Consider the following 25,242-nt stretch of genomic DNA (forward strand, 5'->3'; position numbering starts at 1 on the left):
GGGAATGATTAGCACCCCTACAACGCCCAAAATTGGTACTTTTTAATTATAAATTGTCTATATTATTAAAAGTTTAAAAATTCAAAAATATATTTAATTTATAATTCTATTATTTCAAAATTATATATATAAAAAATATTTATTTATTTAAAAATATCCGAAAAGAACTTCTAGGTGCCTTAAGACAGCTCTTTTCTTGATATTGATAAATATTAATTTAAATAATATTATTTACTTTTAATTTTAAAATATCAGAATAGGACATCCAGTTGTATTAAGACTGTCCTTTTCTTCGATATTAAAAATAAATATTTAAAAAATACTATTATATATTTATGAATATAAAAATATTTAACAATATAAAAATACAAATACTACTAAAACAATAAAATAAATGAAAACATATAAAATAACTGACTAAATTACAATAAAAATAAAATTAAAAATCTAATTTATAATTAATCAAAATTATAGGGATTAAATATGTTATTTCATTATTTTATTTTTTAGTGACTAAAATAAAATTATCTAAAATTCGAATATTAGAATAAAATAAATTAAAAATATAAACTAGGGATTAAAATATTATTTATTAAAATTAAGGGATTAAATCTGTTATTTATCCTAAATATATTATTTTAATATGAAGGACTAAAATAAAAGAAATTAAAATTCGAAGACTGAATTATAAATATTATAAATTCAATTTAGTGACTAAAATGTAAAGTTTACAAATACGGAGGACTGCGGACGGGGTTTAACTATTTCATAATTACGCGCATAGTCCTTCCCGAAACGACGTCGTTCGGGAAGGACTATATAGTCCAAACCGGCTGGCCCTTCGGGCCAGCCATTTCATTTCTTTTTTTTTCTCTCTCAAGCAGAGAGAGAGCCAGAATTCTCTCTGGCCTCTCTCTAGATTCCCTCACCGGAGGGAATCCGGCAGCCGTCTGCCGCCGTGAATTCTGCCGCCGACCACCGCCTCCGGTGGTCGGAAATTCCCCAAATTCACCTAAAACGTAGATCTAAACACCCTAAAACCGAATCCAACCTTTGTTTCCCCAAAAAGACTCCTAATCGGAGTAAATCTATGAAAATACCTTCGGTATTTTCGGTTCTCCGGCGATGTTTAGTGCTTCCGGCGATGGTCAAGGCTTCCTTGGTAAGCTTCTCTTCTCTCTTTTTCCTTCTGTTTTTGTTTTTGCTCTGTTGTTGTGGACTGGGATCGTTGGTAGTTTTTGTATCTCTCTCTGTTTCTGTTGTTTCTTTTTCTTTTCCCCTTTTTTTTTTTCTGTGTCTCTCTGTCTCTGTCCTTTTCTTTTTCAGGTTGGGGTGGTGGAAAAGCCACCACCGGTGTTCGTCTCAGACCGGTCCGAAGAATGCTCTTTGGTGAGTCACCGGACTCCCAGTGGTGACTCACCGTTTGGGGAAGACGTGTGCGGCTACGGAGGCGGCGAGAAAGTGTCGGCAGTGAAAGCTTCTGGAAGCAGCGGCGGCGGCGCTGGGACGTGTCCCTAGGGTATAGATACCCTAGGGTTTCCTCTGGCAAACTGTGGACCGTTGGATCAAACCAGATCCAACGGTTGGGATTGAAGATGGCGGCTGAGGAAATTAGGGTTAGGAAATTAGGGTTAGGTTTAATCTGGACCGGTTCTGGTTTGTTTGTAACCGGGCCGGTCCAGTTGTAATTGGTCTGTAATTATTATATATATATGTTTAATGTATATTAATAATAATAATAATAATAATGATAATAATAATAATAATAATAATAATAATATTAATAATAATAATAATAATAATAATAATAATAATAATAATAATAATAATGGATAAAAAATTAATATCTTCAGCTGCCCCTCTTTGCTCATTCTTGTGTTAACAAGAATAGGGCAAAGATGAAAAGATAATAAAATTTTTTATCCATTTGACTTTACTTTGATCATAATGGAGATATTGAATAAATTCTTCTCTCTCTCCAAATAAGTTCTTCTTATTATGAACTTTCTGCTGGGGATGATGATAACCTCCCTTCTGTGATAGAGTCATTCAAAAGGTTGAATAAGCTCTTGATGAGTTCTTCTCATTATGAACTTTATCTAGAAAGGCTGATGCTAATCTATCTCCTTCTGTGATAGAATTATGCAAAAAGTTGAACAAGTTCTTCTTATTATGAACTTCTTCTTTCTTCTTCAGATGAGTTCTTCTTATTATGAACTTCTCTGGAAAAGATAATCCATCAATTGATGAATTCAAGTAAAAGGTTGAACAAATTCTTCTCATTATGAACTTCTTCTTCCTTCTTCAGATGAGTTCTTCTCATTATGAACTTTCTCTGGAAAGGCTGATCCATCAAATGATGGACTCAGGTAAAAGGTTGAACAAATTCTTCTCATTATGAACTTCTTCTTCCTTCTTCAGATGAGTTCTTCTCATTATGAACTTTCTCTGGAAAGGCTGATCCATCAAATGATGGACTCAGGTAAAAGGTTGAACAAATTCTTCTCATTATGAACTTCTTCTTCCTTCTTCAGATGAGTTCTTCTCATTATGAACTTTCTCTGGAAAGGCTGATCCATCAAATGATGGACTCAGGTAAAAGGTTGAACAAATTCTTCTCATTATGAATTTCTTCTTCCTTCTTCAGATGAGTTCTTCTCATTATGAACTTTCTCTGGAAAAGATAATCCATCAAGTGATAGATTTAAGCAAAAAGGTTGAACAAATTCTTCTCATTATGAACTTCTTCTTCCTTCTTCAGATGAGTTCTTCTCATTATGAACTCGAACTGGAAAAAATAATCCATCAAGTGATAGATTTAAGCAAAAAGGTTGAACAAATTCTTCTCATTATGAACTTCTTCTTCCTTCTTCAGATGAGTTCTTCTCATTATGAACTCGAACTGGAAAAATTGATCCATTGAATAATGGATTTAAATCTTCGCTAAAATCTTTGGAATTCCTGTCAGAATTCAACAAGAATAAAAATGAATGAAAATGCATCTATTTTTGCAAATGCCTAAATATGATGCATGAATATTAAGTTGTTTTGATTTCAGACTGGTGAATTGAGTATTTCTTCAATTGTAAAAACCCAATAGATCTGTCTTCTTCAAATCAGAGAATCTATCATCTTTGACAAATGTGGATGTAGATATAATGTCACAAAACCTCTTGAGAATAAAACTCAATAGTATAAGCTCTTGAAAAGCTTGCATTCAGGCAACATGTTGATTCTGATAACAACTCATCTGATTATGAAATGACCTTTCAAGATGATTTCACAGATATCGATAGTTCTTCTAATATCGAGAAATCTTGAATTCTGATTCTGATGAGGAGAATAAATTGTTATACTTGACAAAAATGGGATTCTCAAAGGTTGAAGCTTCAATAGCCCTGGAGAAATGTGGTCCAGATTCATCAATTGCAGAATTGGCAAATTTTATATGTGCCGCTCAAATGACTAAGGCTGCTGATGCACTTCTTCTGGTAAAAAATAGGAAGTCATTATGCAATGATCCCAATTACAAGCAAAGGCAAAACTCGGGCTATGATTTTTGAAAAGGAAGAAGCAGAGGAAGCTTGAAAAGAAGCTTCTTAATGAAGATAATCATGCAATTCATCTTTTAATTCCAATGATTGGTTCTGTAGTTCTTACCAAACCAGATCAGATAACTCAAAGAACACTTCCAGAAGATGCTATTAGCAAATTCATCTTCCAAATTCAATGATTGGTTCTGCCAAACCAGATCAGATAACTCAAAGAACACTTCCAGAAAATGCTATTGAGCAAATTCATCTTCCAAATTCAGTGATTGGTTCTGCCAAATCAGATCAGATAACTCAAAGAACACTTTCAGAAAATGCTATTGGTAAATTCATCTTTCAGTTAATGTTTGGACTAAGATATCACAACACTTATTTGATGTAGAGCCAGAATTTGTAGATTCGAAGTATTTCCATGCTACTACACTGAAAAGGGCTATATTCATAATTCTGCCAATTAAGAATAGATTTTCTCTTATTCTGCTTCCTCCATGTGCTGATGCTTTTCCATTGACAAAGAAATGATGGCTTTCATGGGATCCAAGAACAAAGTTGAACTGTTTATAAACATGTACAGGAAGTGCCAAATTGACAGAAAGGATCTGTAAGGCTCTTGAAGCTTATGACAATGAGCCACCTTCGAGTATCCAGAAGTATGTTCTTGATTAATGCTGAGAATGTAATTTAGTATGGGTTGGAAGGAATAAAGTTGCTCCACTTGAACCTGATGAGGTGGAAATGCTTCTATGTTTCCTTAAAAAACCATATACAAGGATCTGTATAGAGACATATTTCCCAGTGATATCAATGTCTTGTTTCTTTTTGCTGGAATCAGTGCTGCAAAGATCACCTTCTATTGTCTTAGTATATTTTTGAAAACAGATGTGCAAGAACTGAATGGTGATCGGTTGGAGCAATTGATGAGTAGATTTGGCGGATTCGACCTTGTTGTCGGTTATATCTAGCATAACAATCTTATTGTTTAAGATGGTGATGATTTGCTTACTTTGTATTCCATGTATTTAAAAGTATTAACATAAAGTGATATTCAGAAATCTTTAACTTATTTCAAAATTATGTTAATTCAATAGAAAAGAATAAATTGAATTTTCAAAAATAAATTGAATCTCAAATAAATTGAACTTGAAATAGATAGAATTGTATTCAAAGTTATGGCAAGCATAAGAATGATAAAAATTCAAATGTCCCAACAAATTATAAGCATAAATATTTCTAAATTAATCAAGTTGACACAATTTAGAGTAATGATGTAAGCTTTTGTCTGGAAGATCTCAAACGTTGTCAAAATGCTTGTAGATGTGAAGTTTCTCCCAAACTATCAAAATCTTAAGAGAATTCAATTGCCGGATGCCTAATATCAACCTGCATTTGAGCCGCCTTTTCAGGTTTTCAACTCAAATCCTTCCTTTGGTTACAAGATGCCCTTTGCGGGTTTTCACCTTGACCCCCTTTTTCTTTTTTCCTTTTTTCTTTTTTTTTCTCCCTTTTTTTTGTTTTTTTAAGCATAATATTTCTTGACAGAATCCGAGTTTATTGGATTTCTCAGAATTTTTCCATCCATTTCTGCCAAGATCAATGCTTCTCCGGAAAAAGCCTTTTTTACAACGTATGGCCCTTCCCAATTAGGCATCCATTTCCCACGGAAATCTTTATGTATAGGCAAGATCTTTTTTAGTACTAGATCACCCTCTTGGAATTCTCTTGGATGTACTTTCTTATCATGAGACTTCATCATCCGTTTTTGATACATCTGTCCATGGCAAATAGCTTTCAATCTTTTCTCCTCAATAAGGTTCAATTGATCAAATCTAGATTGGATCCATTCAGATTCATCCAATTTTATTTCTCTCAATATTCGAAGCGATGGAATCTCAACTTCAATTGGTAAGACTGCTTCCATCCCGTAGACTAAAGAAAAAGGCGTTGCCCCAGTAGATGTTCGAACAGTAGTTCGGTATGCATATAGAGCAAAAGGTAATTTTTCGTGCCAATCTTTGTAAGTTTCAGTAGTCTTTGTAATGATTCTCTTGATGTTCTTATTTGCTGCTGCAACTGCCCCATTCATCTTTGGACGATATGCCACTGAATTTGCATGTTTGATCTTAAACTGTGCACAAAGTTCGGTCATCATTTTGTTGTTCAGGTTCAGAGCATTGTCTGTAATGATCCTCTCTGGTAGGCCATATCGGCAAACTATCTCTTTCTTTATGAATTTGCAGACTGTGGACCTCTTAATATTAGTGTATGAAGCAGCTTCAACCCATTTGATAAAATAATCAATTGCCACAAGGATGAAGCAATGTCCATTCGATGCTTTCGGTGTGATTGCTCCAATGACATCTATTCCCCACATAGAAAATGGCCAGGGTGCTGTCATTACATGTAAAGGAGATGGGGGTACATGAATCTTGTCTGCATATATCTGGCATTTATGACATTTCCTTGCATAATCAATGCAATCTGTGTACATAGTAGCCCAATAGTATCCATATCTCATTATTTTTCTGGCCATGGAAAGACCATTTGCATGTGTTCCACATATTCCACTGTGTACTTCTTTAATGACATTTCGAGCTTCGCTGGTATTTAAACATCTCAATAGCATTTGATCATTGCTTCTTCTATACATAATCTCTCCATCAAGAAAATATCCAGCAGCCATTCTTCTCAAAGTTCTTTTATCAATTTCCGATGCATTTGGTGGATAACTTTGATTTTTGATATATTGCAAAATATCATGATACCACGGTTTACCATCTACCTCTTCTTCCACACTATAACAATGTGCAGGAATTTCATATACTTGCATTTTGATTGGCATCATATCAACTTTCTTAGTTGCCTGAAACATAGCAGCTAATGTAGCCAAAGCATCTGCCATTTGATTTTCTTCTCGAGGGAGATAATTGAAGGTAACTCTCTCAAATTGTTTTACTAATTCGAGGGTAAAATTTCGATATTCCAGCAATTTGGGATCTTTTGTTTCCCATTCTCCTCGCAATTGATACACCACTAACGATGAATCTCCATATATCTTGAGAAATTTGATTTTTCTTTCGATAACTGCTTTCAATCCCATGACACAAGCTTCATATTCCGCCATGTTATTGGTGCAAAAGAACTCCAGTCTACTCGTAAAGGGATAATAAACATTTTCTGGAGAAATTAACACTGCCCCGATTCCTCGTCCCAAAGCATTAGATGCTCCGTCAAAGTAAAGCTTCCAAGTTGCAAATTCATCATTTGTTCTGACTTCTTCATTCATGGATATGCATAACAAATCTTCATCAGGAAAATTGAAGTTCAAAGGCTGATAATCATTTGATACACGACTGGCCAGAAAATCAGCTATGACACTTCCTTTTATTGCTTTTTGGTTGACATATACAATATCAAACTCAGATAATAACATCTGCCATCTAGCCATTCTGCCTGTCAAAGCTGGTGATTCCATTAAGAATTTCAAAGGGTCAAGTTTTGATATCAACCAAGTAGTATGGTATAACATATATTGTCTGAGTCTTCGAGTAGCCCACACCAGGGCACAACATAATTTTTGTATTGGTGGATATCGAACTTCACAATCAGTAAATTTCTTGCTCAGATAATAAATAGCTTTTTCTTTCCTTCCTGATTCATCATGCTGTCCTAGTACACATCCCATCGAATTTTCGAAGACCGTCAAGTAGAGAATTAATGGTCTATCAGGCATTGGTGATACTAAAATTGGGGCATTGGATAAATATTTCTTAATAATATCCAAAGTTTCTTGACATTCTTTATTCCAGACTTCAGGATTGTTCTTTCGAAGTAATTTGAACACTGGATCACATTTGTCAGTTAATTGAGAAATGAACCGAGATATATAATTTAATCTTCCCAAAAAGCCTCAAACTTCTTTTTTTGTATTGGGTGGTGGAAGATCTTGAATTGCTTTTACTTTATCTGGATCAATCTCGATTCCTCTTTTGCTGACCACAAATCCCAAGAGTTTTCCGGAAGTTACCCCAAAAGTGCATTTAGCGGGGTTAAGCTTTAATTGATATCTCCTCAATCTCTGGAAAAGCTTTCTCAGATTTTGAATATGTTCTTCTTCAGTCCTGGACTTGGCAATCATGTCATCTACATATACTTCAATCTCTTTGTGCATCATGTCATGAAACAAAGTTACCATGGCTCTTTGATATGTTGCCCCTGCATTTTTCAATCCAAATGGCATCACTTTATAACAGAATGTGCCCCACATGGTTATAAATGTTGTTTTTTCCATGTCTTCAGGATTCATTTTTATCTGATTATATCCTGAAAATCCATCCATAAATGAAAACCATGCGTGCCCTGCAGTATTGTCCACCAATGTGTCTATGTGGGGTAATGGAAAGCTATCTTTCGGACTAGCTTTGTTGAGATCTCTGTAATCTACACACATTCGAACTTTCCCATTTTTCTTTGGTACGGGAACAATGTTGGCTACCCATTCTGGGTATTTAGATGCCTGTAGGAAACCTGCATTGATCTGTTTCATCACTTCTTCTTTGATTTGCAACAACATTTCTGGCCTCATTCGTCTGAGCTTTTGTTGGACCGGTTTATATTCTGGATTGATTGGAAGCTTGTGTATCACTATATCTGTGCTTAAACCAGGCATATCTTGATAAGACCAGGCAAAGATATCTTTGAACTCTTGAAGGAGATTTATCAATTCTTGTTTTATCTGGATTGTCAGAGTAGTACCAATTTTTACCTCTTTTATTTCTTCATCTGTTCCCAAATTCACATTCTCAACCTCTTCTTTGTGGGGTAGAATTTGTTTGTCTTCTTTTTCTACCAATCTTAATAGTTCAGTAGGAACATCACATTCCAGTTCATCCTCACACCCATTGATTTCTTCCAGACATATAGGCTGCTCTAAATTTATCACTGGATTAAATCTAGGAATAAACATGCTATTAACACTGTGACACCTGCAAATTTAAGTCGGACATATTTCCGAAAGAATATAGTAAATTTATGAAATAAATAAATGTAAAAATGTAAGAAAATGTAAAGAATGATTGCCATCTGAAAATTTTAAAGAAAATTTCTTATATTTAACATAATTTCTTTTACAAGATAACAAAAAGTTTTCATATTTTTGAGCTAAACATAAAGATTAGTTCTGAATATTACTCTGCATTAATATTAAAAACTATAGGAAGATCTTCAGTGGTCCAATTGGTGAGGGTTTCTCCAGGAAGACATGGGCGAATCCTATCCAAGTATTTGCCAGTCTTGTTGTCATTCATGATCATGTTGATAAATAATCCATTCATAGCTTCTTCGACTATGTCTTGATCTTTCGTCAACTTTTCTTCTTTAAAGGCTTCAACAAGCTGCTGTTCTACATTAATTATTCCCCCTGATCTGAATGTGGTCTTCAACTGTGGGAAAGACATGTGTTTCCAAAGGATTTCTTCCCCTTTCAATTTTGCCTTTCTGTCTTCACATCTTCTTTTCATCTCTTTGTTCTTTTGCTGAAGATTGGGCTTAAACCCTAGCCCAAAACGGTCTTTTTTCATCTTTATACTGATAGGAACTGAAATTCCTTGAAGATTCTTTCCTAGACCTCTCCCAACTTTAGCTCCGATGCCTAAAGTTTGTTGTACCGTCATCTTGGTGCAATCAGACAATCTGGGATATGGAATTTTGCTTCCTTCTGCAATAAAGGTTGCATTTACAAATTCAAGAGCTCGAAAAGAGCATTCAAGAGCATCATCATTGGTGTCGATATATGGAACATCGCTTGTTACAGATGCAATGATTTCTTCTTCAGCACTGACGCATATTAGTTGTCCATCAACAACAAATTTCAATTTCTGATGTAATGAAGAAGGAACGGCTCCTGCTGAATGAATCCATGGCCTCCCTAATAGACAATTATATGTGGGGTGGATGTCCATCACCACAAAGTCAATATTGTACATGACTGGGCCGATTAGCAACGGTATTTCCATTTTCCCAAGCACTTCTTTTTGAGTACCATCAAATGCTCGTACCACATTCTGATAACTCTTCATGTGTGATTGATCCAGAGGCATTCTTTGAAGTGTAACTAGAGGCATCAAGTTGAGAGCAGATCCATTGTCAATCAATACTCCTGGCAACACATGACCATGACAGTGTGTCGTGATGTTCAAAGCTTTTACTGACCCCATTCCGCCTTCCGGTATTTCATCATCTGTGAACGTTATGTAATTGTCAGCGACTATATGTCCCACAATTCTGTCAAGTTTATTGAAGGATATATCTTCGGGGATAAATGTTTGATTGAGGATTTTCATCAAAGCATTTCTATGTGCTTCTGAATTCATCAAAAGATCAAGAATAGAAATTCTCGCTTGTTGTTTGTGTAGTTGTTCAACCACACTATACTCACTATGTTTCAAAAATTTCAAAAATTCTTGAGCTTGTTTTTCTGTCACAGGCTCATTAAATGCTGGAAGGGATTCATCCTCAAATACCTTCTGAGGTATTGCCATGGATTTTCCTTTGGTTTTCACTTGTTCTGAAGCATTGGATGTTTCGGGAGAGTAACATCTCCCACTTCTTGTAAAGAAACCGACCTCGCTTACTGCTTCAGATGTCGATGTTGTACTCAGACTTTGTATTTTCTCTTCTGTTTTTTCTAGAGAAACAGATCCTCCTACCATTGAAACATTGGTAGTATAATTCCAAGGTACCCTACGGGTATCTTTGTATGGAAATGGTAGAGGAGTGGTGATAACTACTTTTGGCTTTATTGGTGCAGGAATCTCTGTAGATGATTTCACATTAATGATCACAGGATCATTTATTCTTTGATTTGGTTTAGAATCCTCTGATGAGCAAACATCATCTTCTTTTTTCCCTGGTTCTTCTTCAAAGAATTCTATTTCTCTGTTGTTCATCAATTTTTGCACCAAATCCTTAAACTCAGGACATAGTTGAATTTTATGCCCTCTCTCCTGATGATATTCACAATAATTCTTACCTTCATTCTGCTTTGGCTTGAATTGTTGTGGAATTATACCGGCTAAAGAGAGTTGTTGGAATACCCAAACAAACGGAGATTTAATTTCAGAAATGTCAGTCTTTGCTTTCTTTCTGTTATCTTCCTGAATTGCATTTATGTTTTTATCTCCATGATTTGGCAATGGATGATTTGATGCAGATGGTGTATTGAATTCCAACTTCCCAGTGTTGATCAAATTTTGAACCACCCTTTTGAATGCTAAACAGTTTTCAATAGAATGACCCGTAATTCCTTCATGGTAAACACAGTGTGCCTTTGTATCATACCAAGGAGGGAATGGTGGTTGCATGGGAACCAAGGGATAAGGCCGTATAACATCTGCTTTTAACAGCGAATCATAGATCTCTGCATATGGTACTGGTAAAGGTGTAAAAGACAACCTTTCATTTTCCTTTCGAGATCCTCTGGACTCTGCTCGATTAGTGTTTGATTCCTCTTTCTTAACCCTTGGCTGGGTTATTGTAACACTTTTCGATGAATCTTTGTTGTAAGAATTTGCATTGTTGACTTCATTCTCCTTTTTCCGGTATGTAGGTCTTTTGGAACTAGACCCATCATTCGATTCAATCTTGCCGCTTTTCAAGACATTTTCAATTAATTCTCCAGAAATGACCAAATCTGCAAAATTTCTGGTTGCATTCCCCATTAGATGGTTTAAATAAGGAGCCTTCAATGTATGGACAAACATTACTGTGGCCTCTTTTTCTGACAAAGGTGGTTGAACTTGGGCCGCAGTGTCACGCCATCTCTGGGCATACTGTCTGAATGTTTCATTATTCTTTTTCTCCAAGTTTTGGAGAGTCCATCTATCAGGGACCATGTCTGTCACATGGCGGTACTGCTCTAAAAATGCTTTAGCCAAATCATTCCAGGATCTAATGTTGGCTTTGGTCAATTGAGTATACCATTTTAAAGCCGGCCCTGTCAAACTATCCTGAAAGCAGTGAATTAACAATTTCTCGTCTTTCACATACCCTGCCATTCTTCGACAAAACATAGTAATGTGGGATGAAGGGCATGTAGTACCATCATATTTATCAAATTCAGGAGCCTTGAACTTGATGGGAAGGATTAGGTCTGGAACCAAACTCAACTCACTAGCGTCAAACCCATAGAATGATTCAGTTATTTCCACAGATTTCATTCGTTCTTCTAAGCTCTTGATCTGTCTGGTCAGCTCTTCATTTACTTTTTGTTTCTCATTCAGCTCATTCAAATCTGGGATCAAATGCTCAGTATTAAGATCCCCTATTTTCACATCGGATATAAGCGGATTTTTGCTTGAAGATGCAGGATCCACTTGTTGATCTTCATGTGGTTTGGCTTCTTGTAATGCAGATGTACGAGCATTGATTTGTATATGTATAGTACCAGAGTGATAAATTGGTTCTGGTGGAAAACCTAGAGGATATATGGGTTCTTGGTCAAAAGATACAGGATTTTCATGCATTTTTCCACTGATAGCCTGCCTTTTAAACATATCCTCTATTTTCTTCATCATACTATCTTGTGAATTTGCAATACTGGCTTCAATTTTTTCCAGCTTCATTCTCATTTCTTCTTGTTCTTTATGATGTTGTTCCTCAATACGCTGTATTTTATCCTCCATAATTCTCTTAGTAGCTTGTCTAGTACCGTAGTGATGTAGTATTTCTCTTTTGGCCAGAGTAACTGCGATTGAAAAATCTTTTAATATTATTTTTTCAAATTTTAATTAATGAATTTTAACTTAATAAATAAAATAATAATACATAGCGAAAATTATGAAATGAATGATGAATGTATGTAAAATGCATGTATGTAAAAAAAACATTGATCCCAAAAAGTTAACTGTCATAGAACAACTTTCATCGGCATACAAAAGTTTCTTTATAATATTTCATAACTACAGATAAGGCATAGCTTTCCTATTAAGCTCTATAATTTCTTTCATTAACCATGAAACCTTCTTTCCACACTTAGAAACTGTATCAACTTGATGCTCAATTATTTTGGCTTCAACAGCTAGTTCCCCAACATATCTGGCAACTTCGCTCATTTGAACCATGGCCTCAAATACCATATTACTTCTTTCTTCACTTCTTTCAACATAGAACTCAGTTGACTTTTGCCACTGTTCATTCATTTCTTCAAGAGTCTGCTCTAATTCAGTGATTCTAACTTGACAATTGTGCAGAATTTTTTCAAGATCTCTAATGCGTCTTCGCAGTGAAGCATCTTCCTCATTACTTTCTTTGAGATCATTAGGTCCTAGACGAACCTTTTCTTGAAACAATAATTCTTCCAGTTGCAAAATGTAAGCATTAAACTCTGAGTTTTTGTTTCTAGACTGATCCAGATCTTCTTCAAGTTTTGTTCGTGCTTCTTGCGTTTTTTGATTAAGCTTCTGGATTTGAACATCTTTGTTTCTGCATCTTTGCATCCAATTGCTAGCCACTTCCTGCTCTACCTCAAGTCTGGTGTTGAAATTTTTTCTTTCTAGCTCCCATTTTTCTTTTTCAATATTGGATTCTTCCATCTTTTGGCATCTGACTTCAAGTTCAGCAATCAACTGGTTCATTTCAGATTCAAATCCCTTAAACATGATATTTTTCTCGCCTTCAAATTTATCAAAGATGTCATTCTTTATCTCTTCTAAATCTTTGGCTCGATCCCTTTCTCTTTGCATTTCATTCATGATCTCACGGTGTTCAACCTTGTGTTTTATAATTCGCTCTCTTCTGTCAACCTCGAAATCTTCCATTTTTTGCTTTCCTTTTTCCAGGCTTTTGAGTAGACGGCTATTCTTTCCTTTCAGATCTTCAACTCGTCTTTTCTCAATGTTCAATTCTCTGGTCATCTGTACCGTCGATTGGCTGGGTCCTGATGCTTTTCGGGATTTATATAACTCCTGGTAATTTTTCTGTAAGGCTCTGTACTCATCCTCACCTTTTTCTTTATCTTTTCTCAACATTGCACATTGTGATGAATGAAAGTCAATGTCAACCCCCAACATAGCTTTATCTTGTCTCATTTGCTCTAACTCTTTTCGACCAGCCTTCTCTTTCTGCTTTAAACTCAGCTCTCAAGATTTCAATCTCTGATGGAACCACCTTAATGCGATCTTCCATAGAAATATCCTCATTTTGATCTGGTAGAGGAATATTTTCGTTTTTTCTGACAGATCTCCAATCTTCATAATCAGGAGTTAGCATTTCTTTTGCTGCTTTAGCTCGAATACAAAAAGTTGTTTTCCAAGCTGTAACGGCTTCCATGATATTTCTTTTATAATTTTTGCTGTGGAATGCGAACTCAGATGACTGTAGTCCAGCAGTGACAGGTACAAATTGACGACCTTCATACTGTATTATAACCAGAAGTGGTGCATATCCAATTCCTCCCCATAATCCAAGCAGCATTATCCAATTGTAATCACCACATCTGTAAAAAGAATTCCCTTTGGATTTGCCACGGGGCGCGCCAAACAACGTCATTGCTTTGCAGATTTCGAAAGGCATTAATCCACATATCTTTCTTAATTTCTTTAGGCCATTCCTGCTCTAGAAATTCTTTTAATGGTGAGTAATCCGTATTAAAGCGTCGGTATGAAACCTTTTCTGTTCTCCAGAAATGACTACGGATCCAAACATATAACAACTGAGTACACCCTGAGAATCGTCCACCTCCTAGCCTTCTGCAAGCATTTAACGATCTGAAGGTCTCTGCTAGGATTGCAGAAACAGGATTAATCTTCTTCGGTAGCTGTTCAAACAAGTCTACCACTGCAGCTTCAACATATCCCAATACTTTTGGGAAGATGACCATACCATATATACCCAGAGCAAATAGATCGAATCGTACTTTAATATCTGGATGGCTTTGAATAAGTTCTCTGATGTTGGTCCAAGCTATGCCTTCGCTTTCGCCTTTTTGTTTTGTACGGGATGCTACCCATTCCTCTCGTACCCCGGCAATCTTTGCTAATTTAACTCGAAAAGGTTGAGTTTTAATTGACTTTGAATATATTCGATTCTCCAAAGCCCCTTCGATATGTAGCAAAGTTGTGTATTCTTCAATAGTAGGGACCAAGTCCTCTTTATTGAGAGTGAAGCAATTGTACCCTAGATTCCAGAATTGAATTAAGGCTCTGAGTAATTCATCATCAACTTCAACATAGAGCAAATATGGGATGTCTCCGTAAATCTGATAAAACTGCAATTTTTTGTTTGAATCCCAACTTTCCCAAATGCTTCGCAAATCTTGCATATCATTTCTTTTTAGTGAAACTGGAGCATAACTAGCCAAATCAGATACATAATCATCCTGCAGACTGTCTCCTTCTTGTCTTTGTAAATCCTCAGCCCACTGTCTTACTTCTGAGTTTAGAATTACTTGATTTGAACACTTTTTATCCATAGATGAAGGCTTTCCAATGAGACAATTAACACAAGGATCAATGTCTTTTATCCTGTATGATGCAATGCAAACAGAAAAATAAAGAAAACACAAAAAGAAAATAAATTAGTTTATATAATAAAGAAATTTAATAATAACATTTACATAAATATTTTTTATTTAAACATGCTTTTCTGAATTTAAATAATTTAAATAAACATGTAATTTAAACAATAAATAAATTAACAGGAAAGTCAGAATTCATTTCTCCTATGCGTATACCTATTTTAGACAAAATTTCGGCATGACTTCTGATCGGAAGAGTTTCTAAGGTTTTTTTATATGCAAGGTTTTAGATCTAAGAATAAAGGTACCCGAATTGTCCTTGTTAGTGCCCCTTTGGGTTGCTAACCCTCAATCCTAGTCCATTACAGACTAAAGTGGATCGAGTTCAATTTCAAGGGGATACATTTCTCTATGCCTGACACGGAGAATAAATTCTCACGAAGACATAGAGCATATGAACCCCGAAAGTTACTTGCTAGGTCTGACACGGAGAATAAATTCTCACGAAGACGTCGCTTTCACTCCCACTTAAAAGGGACAACTCAATTATAGAGCTTTATGTTATGCAATGCAAGTGTTGTGTGTGAGGAGAAATGTTCAAACCTATGACAAAATAACTAATGAAATAAAATACTTACAAATAAAATAAAACATGTAAATATTATGAAAATAATAAGTAAATATAAAAATATTGAAAAGAAAGATTTAAAAATTAAATATATGAATTTTTAATTTTTTAATTAATAGAGACAATTTATAATTGATTTTTAAAAGTTTGACCAGTCCCCAGTGGAGTCGCCAAGCTGTCGTAACCGGTTTTCGTCCGGGCACGAAATATTATACTTGGCGGGGAAATGGATGTGAATAAATAATTTTGAAAATAATTTGGGAGTCGCCATCGGCCTTTTGGGTTAGGTAGGTCGAATACCTAAAAATTATTTTTTTTTAAAAGAGTTTTAAATAAAACACCAATAAAAAAAATAAACTGATCTGCGTTTATAACCAAAAATTCATTCTTTTTAATAATAAAAAGGGATTCGTGGTCGGTTACGTTTAGGGAAGGATTAGCACCCCTACAACGCCCAAAATTGGTACTTTTTAATTATAAATTGTCTATATTATTAAAAGTTTAAAAATTCAAAAATATATTTAATTTATAATTCTATTATTTCAAAATTATATATATAAAAAAATATTTATTTATTTAAAAATATCCGAAAAGAACTTCTAGGTGCCTTAAGACAGCTCTTTTCTTTGATATTGATAAATATTAATTTAAATAATATTATTTACTTTTTAATTTTAAAATATCAGAATAGGACATCCAGTTGTATTAAGACTGTCCTTTTCTTCGATATTAAAAATAAATATTTAAAAAATACTATTTATTATATATTTATGAATATAAAAATATTTAACAATATAAAAATACAAATACTACTAAAACAATAAAATAAATGAAAACATATAAAATAACTGACTAAATTACAATAAAAATAAAATTAAAAATCTAATTTATAATTAATCAAAATTATAGGGATTAAATATGTTATTTCATTATTTTATTTTTTAGTGACTAAAATAAAATTATCTAAAATTCGGATATTAGAATAAAATAAATTAAAAATATAAACTAGGGATTAAAATATTATTTATTAAAATTAAGGGATTAAATCTGTTATTTATCCTAAATATATTATTTTAATATGAAGGACTAAAATAAAAGAAATTAAAATTCGAAGACTGAATTATAAATATTATAAATTCAATTTAGTGACTAAAATGTAAAGTTTACAAATACGGAGGACTGCGGACGGGGTTTAACTATTTCATAATTACGCGCATAGTCCTTCCCGAAACGACGTCGTTCGGGAAGGACTATATATAGTCCAAACCGGCTGGCCCTTCGGGCCAGCCATTTCATTTCTTTTTTTTTTCTCTCTCAAGCAGAGAGAGAGCCAGAATTCTCTCTGGCCTCTCTCTAGATTCCCTCACCGGAGGGAATCCGGCAGCCGTCTGCCGCCGTGAATTCTGCCGCCGACCACCGCCTCCTGTGGTCGGAAATTCCCCAAATTCACCTAAAACGTAGATCTAAACACCCTAAAACCGAATCCAACCTTTGTTTCCCCAAAAAGACTCCTAATCGGAGTAAATCTATGAAAATACCTTCGGTATTTTCGGTTCTCCGGCGATGTTTAGTGCTTCCGGCGATGGTCAAGGCTTCCTTGGTAAGCTTCTCTCCTCTCTTTTTCCTTCTGTTTTTGTTTTTGCTCTGTTGTTGTGGACTGGGATCGTTGGTAGTTTTTGTATCTCTCTCTGTTTCTGTTGTTTCTTTTTCTTTTCCCCTTTTTTTTTTTTCTGTGTCTCTCTGTCTCTGTCCTTTTCTTTTTCAGGTTGGGGTGGTGGCTTTTATAGCCACCACCGGTGTTCGTCTCAGACCGGTCCGAAGAATGCTCTTTGGTGAGTCACCGGACTCCCAGTGGTGACTCACCGTTTGGGGAAGACGTGTGCGGCTACGGAGGCGGCGAGAAAGTGTCGGCAGTGAAAGCTTCTGGAAGCAGCGGCGGCGGCGCTGGGACGTGTCCCTAGGGTATAGATACCCTAGGGTTTCCTCTGGCAAACTGTGGACCGTTGGATCAAACCAGATCCAACGGCTGGGATTGAAGATGGCGGCTGAGGAAATTAGGGTTAGGAAATTAGGGTTAGGTTTAATCTGGACCGGTTCTGGTTTGTTTGTAACCGGGCCGGTCCAGTTGTAATTGGTCTGTAATTATTATTTATATATATATGTTTAATGTATATTTAATAATAATAATAATAATAATAATAATAATAATAATAATAATAATAATAATAATAATAATAATAATAATAATAATAATAATAATAATAATAATAATAATAATAATAATAATAATAATAATAATAATAATAATAATAATAATATGGATAAAAAATTAATATCTTCATGAGTCATGGAGATGCTCGCAGATCCTCCATCACTAGATTGGTGTTAAAGACATCCATGGCATGAATGTCTCTAAATAAGACACTTTCATTAGCACAACGAGAGAAGCTCTCTTACTAGTGTCCTTGACCTTCGTGGTAAGGGGAAAAAAATTGTATCTCACTTCCCGAATTAATAAAGGTTGGACCCTATGATCCCTCAGCATCGAGATGATTGATAATATTTATGTAAGTGTATGAGATCCTTCTAGATTAGATGCTGTATTCGGATGCTAACCAGAGAGATGAATTTGCACTCTCTGCCTGAGTCAATAAAAGGTGAACCATCAAAGCCCCTTAAGATATGTTGCCTCCGTCTGTACAAAAGGAAGATTCCATTATAACTCTCCCTCACTAGATTGATACTAAGAAGATCATAGAGATGCCTTGGCAGTTCGCACACTCAATAGAACCGCCCTTAAATGTAACCTCTCACAATAAGGAGGTGTGAATGGCGCATGGCATGGCTGTCGGCCCAAATCAATAAAAGGAATGTGAGTGGCAGCTTATATAATCTGCAATGAAGAATTCAGGGCCAAGTGCATGCCATATGCGGGTTCTCTGCTTGCACCACTGCTTACGTTTCCCCCCTTCTTCTAATTACCCTTATTATTAAACAGTCATGTCATCAAAGTTAGCAGCTTCCTCATAAAAAACCTGGTTTAATTTGTTCATAAATGACCCTTTTTTCAATATAAACCCACTTTTAGTATAAAAAAAGGAATTAGTCCAAGACGCAACACCGATGGAATACGGATATATTTTGTTCATTTTTCAACTCTGTTGAAGTGTGTATGTTTCATTGAACAAAAAAAAAAGTATGTTTCCACTCTTTTGGACATCTGAACGTAATATTATTGTATGGAATTTCATGTTCATGTATATATAGGCTTGAACCTGTGGCCATTTACTACGACATATTCACACTTTCATGTTCAAATCCATCTATATGAAGTTCAAACATATATCCTGCCTGATACAACTCGAAACTCACTCAACTCAGATATATGGCCCCCTCGATATATGGCATATCGTGTACAATTTTATATTGTTAGTTATGGCTCATAAATATATTGGTACATGGTTTTTTTTGTAAATATATATCATGGTTTATTTATTATAAAAGAAGATGTTGTCGAGACGTTTCTCTGCTCGACGACGGAGAGTGCAAATAGTACACCCCAAACAATGTAACTAGTCTCGAAAAAGTAAGTGTTTATCCTCCTTGAATCAGATGAAACACCAAATTGTAGAGTCGTCACCAATCTTTTTTATTTGGTGAGATTGGTCACCAAAATGTCATATTATTTTAATAAAAATTCCTAAGAATAATATTAAAATAATACAACTCGAGTCTGCTTACCAAAAAAATGAGTTCGGGAGTCGGTTACGTATGGGGAAGGATTAGCATTCCCACAACGTCCAAAATTGGTACCAATATTTATTAATTAATGTCTTTGCAATAAAATGATAAATATGTATTTTAAATTTAAATTTACAAATAATTTAATATAAATAAATACTAAATATTTAATATAACTAGCCATATTATAATATTTAATATTAAAACTAAATAGATTAGATTTAAAATTAACATAATATACAAAAGTACTATAATAATTAATCCTATAATAATAAATAGTGATTAAAAAATAAAATAGTAAAATTAATCAACCTAATTTGAAATAATATCAAAATTATATGCTAATTATATAATTTACCCCAAATCATTATTCGGGATTAAAATATAAAATTTAATAATATTTGGGGACTAAATGCATATTTTAACCTAAATATACGTGTATATATATATATAACAACTACAATAATAATATATAATACTTAAAAACAAAATTAAAATACGCAAAACCTGATTTCGGGACAAAATAGAATGTTTACAAAATCAGGGGACCACGCATATAGTTTACCCATGCAAAAATTACAAATATACCCTCTCCAAAACGACATCGCACGAGGGAGGGTATTTAAGCCTTAAAACTGGCCCAAAGAGGGTAAACCATCTCATTTCTCTTGTTTCCTTCTCTCTCTAAATTTCTTCGCCTGAGGTAGACCGGTCACCGGCCGACAGTCGTATACCGTCGATAGCCACCACCGCCAGCCACCACCCACGGTGTCCGGAAAACACCAAACTTACCCAAAATGTAGATCGAGACCCCCTCTACTCGAATTCGAGCTTACTTTTTTCCTAAAAATCCCCGAATCAGTCTAGATCCAGATTCTTACCTTCGGCGTTTCAAATCTTGGCAATCACGTAGAAACTCTGGTGACTAGGTAAGTTCCTTTTTCTCTCTTTTCCTTTGCTGGTGGTGAATCATTTTGGTAATCTATTTGTTTCTCTCTCGCTGTTATATGTTCTTGCTTGTTGTGTGGGTGTTTTCTTTCATGCTTTCTCTTCTTGTTTCTTGCTCTGTTGTGTCTTGTTCTTGTTGCAGGTTAGGGCTATTTATAGTCCTTGATCGTCGTTCATAATGATGGCTCTACCCGGTGAGTCACCGTACCTACGGTGGTGACTCACCCTAGAATGATGTGTTGTGCGGCCTGCAATCGTCTTCTAGAGCCTTCTGGAGTGCTCTGGTGAGATCTGGAGTGGAGGTGGAGTCGTGGCAGCGTCGGATTAGAGCTGTGGAGGCGGCGAGATGATAACCCTAGGGTTTCTGTTGGCTCGATCTGGACCTTTGATCTACGTTGAGATCGAACGGCTAGGATCTACTGGCGACTAGAGAGAATGGAGAGAAACCCTAGCAAGTTGGGTTCGCTCGTAGACCTGTTGGATCTGGGCATGAATCTAAATCGGGCTCGGGTTTGGTTGTAACTAGGTCTGTGATTTGCTTTGTTGTAATTTGGATTAGGCTCATTGTAATCGGGCCTATGTGCCTTACTTTGTAACCGGGCCTTCGGGCTTTATAAATAATAATATTAATAATATTTATTATTATATATAATAACGTATATATAATGTCACTCGAACGAAAACTGTTGTCAACAGATGTAACCAAAACCTATGAGATATTGAATAAAATTTTTAGCGCCGCCTAGGACACCGAGGACGTAAGCACATTGCTGAACCTTGTTAAAATCTTGTGTTCTTTCGTTTTCTTTACCCGATTTTTCAACATATATATTACCGGTGAATTAGATAATAATATATTGTCATTTTTTTAAATTAAATTCATTTAAACTTACTGTGGGTAATATTTTATCATCTAATTTACTCATGTATAGAATTATACACTTTTAATGCATCAAATATTTATCCAGAAAAATATTTAAAAAAGAAAAAGAAAAATGAGTTTGTTGTTCATGTCATACATAAAATTACCTAATGTAATTATGTACTTTTATTAAGACGATACAATAACTTTTTGCCCTATTTATTTTACATTTTATTTAATACACATAAAGTCATTTAACGATTTCTTTTAATAATACTAATATTTTAAATTAATAACAATCTAGTTAATGCATCATATAGAGAAAACTTATAATTTTTTAACCAAATATAATGGCTTACAGCGGTATTCAGTGTATAAATTATTGAATGTTAATTGTTCAAAAAAATAAACTACAGCTTCAATTTTCTCCTTGGATATACAGACATGATTAGTTACAAAAAGGAATTTGTAATGATTAGAAAAACCATAAATTGGGTGGAAATTCAACAGTGCTGCCATTTTCCCCACGTATGTAACCAAGAAAACCTGCCCTTTTAACATATCTAACCTACTCTCTAATATGAAAATGTGTGCCTGCAAACACACACAAAATTTACGAAAAGGACTCAACTTCAATCTGCTCATCATTCTTCTTCTTTCTTTCAATTCTCATTATATTTAGGCTGCTCCATGCCATACAGATGCATCCAATAATGCATATACACATATGATAAATTCAAAAAAGTTGAGATAATCTAACACTCTTGAATGGCAGATTTTGTTTTTCTTTAGGGTCTGGTTTCTGGGTTTTGTTTATTGCTAAAGTATTTAAGGTGATCAAAGCAAACTGTGATAGTAAATGAAGTTGTTAAAAGATAAGTGTTTCCCATTAATTATGGTGGAAAAAAAAAGCTTATACTTGAGGACAAAAGCAAAATACAAAAATATATTGTTTTCCATCATAAAATATATTCTGCAGGAAGGTTCCTGCATCTTTCCTCACAGGCTTCATTAGACCATCATAATTAATTCATGATTTTATTTAACTTTTTCCTGTTTAATGCAAAACATTTGCATAAGCATGGACTTGATGGACACATCTAAATATAGCAGTATTAATTATAGATGGAACATTCTTTGGTGGTTATTGAAAAACATAAATGGAAAGAGACTAACTTATAATTAAGGGCTCATTTACAGTACTGAAATGAATTTTTAACTTTGAAAATGTTAATTCTTGATGATATACCTTTGTGTTTTTTATAGTAAAAAAATGGGAATTTCTGTAAGTTTAGTATGATAACGTACTTAACACACAAATATTAGTAGTTGGCCGGAGAATTATGCTTTCAATGTGAACAGGTTTACCATTTAATTTAGAAGTATTATATATAATATTAAAGATCGAATTTGGGAGATAAAAATTGTCTGCCGGCTAACAGAAAAGCCCTCACAGCAAGCATCTAAAGAGACTTTCTCTCTCACAGAAATCTTGTTCAAACCCAATGCCTATGTCCTTTATTTGTCTCTTGTCTATTTCTTTCTTCTCATCCTTTTTCTTCCTTATAATACCCATCTTTTGTGTTGCAGTACTGAACACTAATCTCTCTCTTCTTACATCTTAATTCAGTCTTTCCATGGAAACCAACCATCACCTCGAAGATTCCAAGAGCTCTAGTGAGGAGACCGATCGGTCGGACGACACCGGCACCGGACGGTCCTACGAGTGTGTGTTTTGCAAGAGAGGGTTCACGACAGCACAAGCCTTGGGAGGGCACATGAATATCCACAGGAATGATAGAGCCAAGAGCAGTCGGCCTAGTTCAGTTCCTATAGTCTGCGAAGTCATCAACGACGAGAGTTACTCGAGCCTTAGATCGTCCTATTCGTATCCGCCGATCCAAAGCTATCAGCCACATTATGTAAGTTATCAAGCTCTTTTCCCTGCTTCATCGGGTTGGGGTTTTAGACCCCAACACACACACCATGGGGAAGAACTGTTTGTCGAAAATTCACGGCAAATGAATCCGTTTCGAGTCAACGAGGATTGGCATCGGAGTCTCAACTTGAGAATCGGTCCATCACATGTAGACGGTAACGAAAACAAGAAGGCTGATGGAAGTAGTCAAGAAGATGAATTAGATTTGGAGCTTCGATTAGGTCAATATCCATAGTATATGTTCATATATGTTTGATAATAGGTACTACGAAGAATCAAGAAATTTCCTCTCTCTCTCTCTATATATATATATGTGTGTGTGTACAGTATGGATGTGGATATTCTTTATGAAGTACTAGGTTGCTAGGAAGGATATATATTTGCTGATATGGGAAAAGTTTAAGAGAGTAACACATGAAGTTGTTTCATCCACAATTCCCACATCGATCAATAAATGTATGCGTATCAATTTCGGCCTATTTTTAGAGTTCCAAGTAAGAAGAATAATGAGGAGAAAGAAGAAGAAAAAGAGTTTCTTTTCCATGCCTGACGCTTCAGAACTTGGATTCTGTAAGTTCTTCTTTATTTTCTATCTGCTCTTTTGTTTTATCTTGTTTTTCTCCCATTTGAGTACTTTCTGTATTTTCATGTTTTAATGAAGTTGAGATTATTAGGAAATGTTTTCCTTAATCATAAGCAAAATTTGGTCAAATATAATTGGAATTTTATGCTATTTTTATGAATTATTACAATGGCCAGTATAAAACAACTGATTGTCATTCTCTCAGTAGGGTTTTCTAAAACTCTTACGTTGGATTAAATTTAAATTTGTCGTTCATGAATTAGGTTATGTTTTGGATGTATTAAGCTTGTTTTTCTGCATCAATTAGTGAATTAAAACTAGGCAGACAGTTGAGTTGCATGACCCCATCATGGAAACATGCCCTTTCATCTCAAAATCTTTTAAAATATCTTCTACTATTTGATATTTAGTTATTTACCTTCGTTCTTATGCATTGAAACGAAATATAAACACTGTTTCCTTGTCTTGAAGTAGATGATACATTACATAGAAACCTATAAAAAAGGATATGTTATCTTTCAACATCGATGCTTTATGAAGATCATCAGATGGTGTATGTTCTTTTTTCCTGTATGTTTGTATGTACTTGCATTTCTCATAAATGGAATTCACTTAATTTTAGCTAGTGGGTGATCATTAATCCTTCTAACATTCATCATGAGAAGTAGCATATTTTCATGGAGCTAAAGGTTCAAGTAAGGAAAAATAAAGATATCTAATTTCTACTTGGGCCATATTTTCATGGCTCAGTATTGATAGGAAACCTTTCCTTGTTTAACGTGAATCCCATCCAGTTTAGAATTTCTCGTTCAAGAATGGTATTTCTCACTTGATCCTATAGCCATCAACTACATAGATGCAAAGGTCTCAAATTTTACAGACATTATAGATTGAGGGGGGGAATAGGTCAAACGTGGTAAAACCACTAGCATTAATCATATTTGAGTGGGGTGATGAATCAAATCAATAAAAAAAGAAAAAGAAAATATCGACATTGCAAAAGCAATGGCATTTTTGTTGTTGTTATGGTTGGTTTGGATCAAGAGATAGATCGAGAGGGTTGATAGTATAATTATCTTTATAAAAATTTTAATTTTTTTATATTTTTTATTAATAATCTATTTTCAAATATAAAATTTTATATATTTATTATCTAATATAAAATTACATATGTTTAAACCGATCGGTTACTCCCATCTTCTTGTCGTGAACTAAGAGGGCTTTTCACAACAAACGTTGCTAGAATTCTTTTAAGACTATGCTTTCGCGTCAATCATAGAATGGCTGTCTCCAACCAAAAATCATAATTTCTTGTCAGCTTATGAAAAATCAGGAGATCCAGTAGGCTACACATCAAGAATGTCGTCCAATTATTTTGTTTGGTTTCTAAAAAAAATTCATGAAAAATAAGCGTTTCAATTTCATTGGATCATATGCAACTATAAGCATTATATTTGCAATGAGCTGACAGCTGCAAGTCA

General features: G+C 34.7%; 1 protein-coding gene across 1 annotated transcript; it reads left to right on the plus strand.

The window, feature by feature from the left end:
* Positions 1 to 22,773: 22,773 nt before the first annotated feature.
* LOC120133115 (transcriptional regulator TAC1-like) lies at positions 22,774 to 23,727 on the plus strand. The gene has a single exon (XM_039149765.1). It carries the CDS (start codon positions 22,877 to 22,879, stop codon positions 23,411 to 23,413), a length of 537 nt encoding a protein of 178 aa, XP_039005696.1. The 5' UTR covers positions 22,774 to 22,876; the 3' UTR covers positions 23,414 to 23,727.
* Positions 23,728 to 25,242: the final 1,515 nt, after the last annotated feature.

This window comes from Hibiscus syriacus, unplaced genomic scaffold, assembly GCF_006381635.1.
Source record: "Hibiscus syriacus cultivar Baekdansim isolate YM2019G1 unplaced genomic scaffold, ASM638163v2 tig00110577_pilon, whole genome shotgun sequence".
NCBI classification, from domain to species: Eukaryota; Viridiplantae; Streptophyta; class Magnoliopsida; order Malvales; family Malvaceae; genus Hibiscus; species Hibiscus syriacus.

Bases quoted from the DNA above. Each gene is read 5' to 3' on its own strand.
- LOC120133115 (XM_039149765.1), top strand. From the start codon at position 22,877: ATGGAAACCAACCATCACCTCGAAGATTCCAAGAGCTCTAGTGAGGAG.